Below are 6,415 nucleotides of genomic sequence, written 5' to 3'. Positions count from 1 at the left end.
TGAAAACTTGTCAGAATAGTGTTGTTGTAATGTACTTGAATTGTGTTCTTGTAATACATTTTAGATTGTATGCATTTTTTGTTTTGCATTTACCCTCTTACCTAACAAGAAAAGAATAGACATCGCGTATGATCCACCTTGAAGTAGGTGGTACTATTCATGTAGCTAGTTTCAAGATAGGAATTTTTCCATTGATAGATAGCTCATATCTCAACGTTTTTGGATTAGTATTCCAATGCTGATGGCATTCACCTCATCTTTTGGGTCAAAGATAGTCTTATATCTTTCTGAAGCATATTAGGGAGTTAGGTAGTTTTTTGTCTCCTTCCTCAGCTTATTGTACTGTTAATTTGGAAAATGAATAAAATGTCTGCAAATCAAGGAAACAAAAGATTTAAAAGAAGCTGCCATATTCTCCATCATATATATAGATATGGGATAACAGCAACATTATTATTCAAGCGGACAATAAACTTCAAAAACAACATTGACTTGGACAAAGATGTCCTACTACAACACAACGAACTAAATGACACGACAGTTTACATAATCTCCAATCCTCCCAACTCTTGACCCTGTTTCGACCCAAAATTGAAGTTGGCACATGTAGTTTGCCTGAATAAGAGTGAATTGCTGAAACCAACCCTCTTATTATCAATGTCAATTTGCACCAAGTTCTCCTCAATTTGATGTCCTCCTATTACAATCGAGGTGGTCTGATCTTCTCCACCATTCACAAATCCTAAACAAAGCACTTCATCTGTCACAGCCACCATTGAGTTGGCTCCATAGATAAGGAACGAAGGTGTCTCAGTACTTTTTTTACCTTGTAAAACAAATTCAATAGTTGGAACTCCAGGTCCAACTCTTGTACTAGGTAAGCTAGTCCTTTTGTAACACATCTCAAATGGTGCTACTTTTTTAACTCTAGGAATAGTTAGTGCATGTGTAAATGCCTTAACTAATGCCTTGTAAATTGAAGTCTCTAACACAGTGTAAGGATCAACTGTACTAATTTTTGTTCCCCCTTTTCCAGTTTCCTTGTTTATTTGCAATAATAAGTTATTTATAAGGACCAACTCACCATTAACTTTAATAGATTTAACTCCAATAAAATAGTCCGTTGATGTCTCCCCTCCAAAATATGATCCAGCAGTACTAATAGGGTTTGTAAGAAGAGGTGTGTACAGAAGGTTTTTGGATACATCAATGCCAGGAAGGAAATTATATGGTTCTGGATAACCGAAAAATATAACTCCAGGAGAAGTTGTTGAGGAGCTCAAACAAAGACCAATTTTTCGGGGTCTAGAGAAACGATAAATTAGTTGATAAGGAATTGATACATAGCCATTTCCAAGTCCAGCTATTCCCTTAACTCCCTTTGCTAAACTTTTAAGTATTGAAGCATCCGCACAACCAAAAACAACCTTACCGGGCGTGAGAAATGGGCCGAGTGTCGATCCGTTTGTATCTTGGAGAGTGATAACATCTTCATTGAGCTCGGTACCAGTGCTGGTGCGAGAAAAAGGGTTATATGCAAGATGTGAGCAAAAGCAATCTTTATTAGGATGTAGTGGTGATGAGCCAGTGCAATTACCAGAACATGCACCAGCTTGAGAAAGTCTACAGAACATGGAATCACAAATGACTGGTGTCAATGTTGAACTAACATAGTTATCTTGACAGTCCACCCATAAGAAACGTCCGCCAAGATCAACAGTTAGTTTGACGGGTACAAGAGGAGTTCTTTGGCTAATAACAGTGATATACTGTTTAGTGGCTGCATCTTTGGTTACTGGAAGAAGAGCTCTACGTTTAACGGGTTGGGCTATGGAGGGACTGAAGAAAAAAAGCAAAGCTAAGAAGAGAGATAAAGGAATTGTTGAAGCCATTGTTAGGAGGAATATTGGGAAGTGGATAGCATAAACATGTTTATTTATAACAGTGCAAGGTTTGCTTAAGCTTTAAAATAATATTACAGGATTAGTATATTTCCCAAAGGTCACATGAACATGTCTCTTAGATTTACTTATAAATAATTGATTTCAAAATAGATATAAACTTCAACTTGATCAACAAGTTCGTATAAACAACAAAAGATACCAAACCGCTTGTGAATAGGATGGAGTGAGATCGATATTTCACCATAAAGTTTTACAACTAATCTTTTTATTAAACTAGAACAGCCATGCACCTGCTTTCTTTCAAAAAATATAGACCATATGTACAATATTTGTAACATGAGAATGGTTTAAAATAGGAAAAAGATACAAATTGGCAACGGGAGCAGAAGAGGTTTAAGTAGCGTCTAGAGCATTAAATGTTTCATTTATTTTAATTTATGTTAATTTAGACAGGGGCAGAGCTGGGTAGAAGGGGGTAGGAGAGGTTTAAGTAGCGTCTGATTAGTAGTTCTTTTTTGTCCCTTTGTTTGAATTTGCTAAGGTTGGAAAGTCTTCAACAATTAATACACGTGCCTAGTTTCTGCAAAAATTCCCCCCACTCAAGTCGTATATTTGAGGATAACACTAATTTACTTGCGAAAGGACATATGAAAGTGGGAAGCGCCTACCTGTCTCTATAGACGCTTTTTAGAGAAGTCCTACATTTACATATGGAAGTAGGTAGAAATATGCCGGGACTGTAGTTGGTGGTTAACGACAAAACTGCTTTTGAGTACCATACATCGATCTAGCATAGATTCCGATCCAGAGAATTAAAAACTGACAAAATTTAAAATTGTAAAAGGAGAACCCCTCCTCTTTACAATTGTTTAATTTCTAACTTAAATACGTGCAGAAAATGGAAAGTAGAGTAAGTTTTATGAGGGGACTCCTCCCATATACAAAAGAAAGTAGAGTCTTGTATAACAAGAATTTCTATGATGAAATTAAAGAACAATACAGAACACATATTGTTAATTAACAAGTACCATATTCTTTTAATTTGGGAAAGGGCACAAGAAAGCGTTCTTTTCATCATACCTCTCCCAGCATACAAATGGACAGTTGCTTTATTTACAAAGTTATTCTGTATATCCAAACTAGTTGTTCTAAGCTGGCTTTGCCTGTTAAAGTTGTGACTCTTGAAATCAAATTACTCATTGTTTACCCCAAAAACGGATAACAATTGAATTTGTATTATGATTTTAAGAATGCGTAATTTTGCTTAGCACAAACTGATCAAAAACACAAATTGATATTAAAAATGACTGTCAATAGAATTATAGCAAACCAAATAAATCAAGTAGCCTTGGCCCTCGAATTTGATCATATTTGAACCAAGTAGAGGTTCCGTCGATAAAGTAACAGAGTAACAAACCAAACAAGTATCTCCCTGGAAAATATGAACAAAGTAATAGAGTATTGATAGAAAAAGAGAGTATATTTCTTTATGTAATGTGAATGAGATCATCCTTTTACAAATGATGAGACCTCTTTATATAGTAGGGGAGTCCTATTCTTGGTACAATTCTAAATACAGTATGAAATCCCATAAATGGCTAATTAATCGGCCTCTTCTTGATACATGCCTAGATCTGCACCGTGATCCTCGCCCGATTGCGAATACTTCGTCTTTCCGTTACTCTACCCAATACGGCACCCTCGATCTCCATCTATTTGGTCCCGATCTTGGTCGGTCTCGATTTTGATCGATCTCAATCTTAAACGGTCTCAGGGTCTCGAGCTTGACAACCTAACTCTGCACCATAGTTTGATATAAATCAGAGTCGATCCTCGGCGAATCATGCTCCAGCCTCGATCAGTCGCACAAAAAGGGCAAGCTCGATTTTGACCGTATATATATAGTCCCCTCGATTTTAGAGAGTAATGACAAGAAACGATTTGAGCCCTCGATATTCATCATGACGTAAGCATCATGACGCAAGCAACAGAAGTGACCGAAATGTATCGTCGGAACAATTTCCCACACATTTAATGCGTGCCAGTCGACGGTCCGCCATTACCAGATTTGAACTGTCATTTTTAAACCTATAAATGTATCTTTCTTCTTTTGCCAAAACCTTACTTTCAAATCTTCTTTGCTTTCATCTTCAAAAATGTTTTGCCTTTCTTCATAACTTTGCAATTTCAGATTTTTGGTGTTTCTTCGCCTGCTTCATCACAAAATACTAAGTATTTCTCTCCAACTTCTACTATGTTTCATCCATAAAAATTAAATGGCTAAAACTTCAACAACCTTTCCACAAAAGGAAAATGCTTCTTCATCAAGGCCCACCGGCGATGGAGCTGCGGTGGAACCCCCTAGAGGACTTCGTTCCGACAAAGTGCCCTACTACTGCTGATTTTAAGGTAGAGAATACAGAATACACCTTCGGTACCGGGTCGATGTGAAGCAATGTTGAGGTACATATGCACAATTACAAATGATCTCCTCGACCAAGTTAAAAAGGACTACAACTAGGTCGACAAATACATGGTGGTGCCCTCGCTTGAGGAATCAATCACTACCCATGTAAAGGGATTTCTAAGTGTTTACACTTATCTTTTTACATTGGGTCCTTTAGACCCCATCATCGTTGCATTCTGTAAGAGGTACGATGTTACCCTCGGCCAGATCCATCCATTTTTCTGGAGGATACTAATCCTCCTCCGATTCTTTGTAAACAAGATCGACGGGCATCCTTTTACAAATGATCACCTTATGCGTCTCTATAGTCCCCGGTTTTATTAGGGAGGATTGATCAAGCTTTACCGCCGAGCCATCAAGCCCCCGTTCTTGAGTATAGACGAGACTTGAGACCAAGGCTGGATGGTCCGGTTTGTCCGAGTAAGGAATTCAGACCTAATTCTTGCTGAGGACATGCCGTTTCCTGAAAAATGGAACATGAACCGTAAGCATTACTTTGCCTTAACTGTCTAACTTTATCATTTTTACTTCTTAACTTCTTTCCTCATCTATGTTTTTTGTGTTGCAGTTGTGGCCCACGTTCTGAAATTGATCCCTGATCTTAGGTAATGGGTCGAGGGCATAATGTCGTGGAATTCATACTCCAAGCGTGCTTGGACGGAGTTATCAAAGGGTCAATGGGAGGCCCATAATCATGGTAATATTCTTTTCTCTATATGGTTTCTGTTCGAGCTTCGCACTGAGCTTACTCGTTTTTTATCCTTTTGTAGGCCTCGGGAAAGATATAGCAATAAGGCCCCCCTCTACTGAAGAAAAGGCATTTTCCCCTCCACCTACTCCGAAATAAGCCAAAGAGAAGAAAAGAAAAGGGGCTCCGAGCTCTCCAGACTTGAGGGGCATAAACCCCCAAAGAGAACAACCCGTAAACCTAAAGGGAACTTCATCCATCTAACTTTGCAGTAAGTTCAACGACTAAGGGATGAGAACGAAGAAGAAGAAGAAAACTCCAGGCTGGTGGTCCGTGTGCGAGCTAGCACTAAGATTCAAGGAACTACTGGGCCGGCGGGAGTTGAAACTGCTTTGCCTCGATTTGATGAAGTCCCCGATCTGGAAAGAGCTGAAGATGCTTCACCTCAAAGTGAGAGGGCTACCGAGGAGACGGTTGATGCTGGTGTAGAAACCATGTTCGAGGCCCCCCGAGATGAAAGGTTCCCCAAAAGATTTACTTAGGGAAATAGAGATTGGAGATTCCCCCTTGTTGCCTTCATTCTCTGATTCGATGATCAAGGATGCACAGGCAACGGAGACTTGCCACAGTGAAGGGGCCCATGGAGCAGAAGACCCTTTTTGTGGTTGATTTTTTGGAGTGCAAGATGTCATCGGTGTGGGTGACTTGGAAGTGCCGAGGAAGGGCTCGAATGAAACTTCCTCGAGCTTTAAAGTGACTGATTGATTCCCGGCCCCCAATGTCGAGCTCGGGCGTAAGCGATCAATTATCATCTTGGTTCCGGAGGATGCTCAAGTTCTTTCTGCCCCTGTAGGGGTGGCTAGCTATCTCAGATGTTTGGTCACCGAAGAAGACCAAGCCAAGATGGATGGGGTGGAAGTTTCTTGTTTGTTCAACGAGGCCTGGCACGCTCTGAATTGGGTAAATTTGAGGGCCATTCCATTATCTTTTTAAAACTTTGAATTGTCGATAGTTCTAACATTTTCTTCCTTACTTGTAGGCTTTGGTGTTGCATCACGAGGCCTTTCCTTCGAATCCGAGTGGAGTGCAAGGCTGAGGTTCGGAGCCTCACTAAGAAACGTGATACCTACAAGCTTCTCAGTGAGAGGCTTCAGGCAAATTTGGTGACGGCTCGAGATGAGCATGCTGAGATGGCCGAGCAAGTATTCCGAGTGCTTCATGATAGTGAATATGAGTTGGAGATAACAACTAATGATTTGATTCTGCAGGTTTGATAGAGGATCGAACAGATCAAGGACCTTCAAAGACAAATAGATGAAATTCAAGCTGAAGCTAAGGAGTTCAAGGGGTACATAG

The 6,415-nt window shown here is 39.7% G+C and overlaps 1 protein-coding gene across 1 annotated transcript; it reads right to left on the bottom strand.

Annotated features, from left to right (window-relative positions):
• Positions 1-393: 393 nt before the first annotated feature.
• On the bottom strand, positions 394-1,928 carry LOC107786569 (putative aspartic proteinase GIP2). The gene has a single exon (XM_016608061.2). It carries the CDS (start codon positions 1,890-1,892, stop codon positions 543-545), a length of 1,350 nt encoding a protein of 449 aa, XP_016463547.2. The 5' UTR covers positions 1,893-1,928; the 3' UTR covers positions 394-542.
• Positions 1,929-6,415: the final 4,487 nt, after the last annotated feature.

The sequence above is a fragment of the Nicotiana tabacum genome, chromosome 7 (assembly GCF_000715075.1).
Source record: "Nicotiana tabacum cultivar K326 chromosome 7, ASM71507v2, whole genome shotgun sequence".
Taxonomy (NCBI): domain Eukaryota; kingdom Viridiplantae; phylum Streptophyta; class Magnoliopsida; order Solanales; family Solanaceae; genus Nicotiana; species Nicotiana tabacum.
The sequence above is the reverse complement of the archived record's forward strand: the minus strand, read 5'-3'. Positions and strand labels throughout refer to the sequence as shown.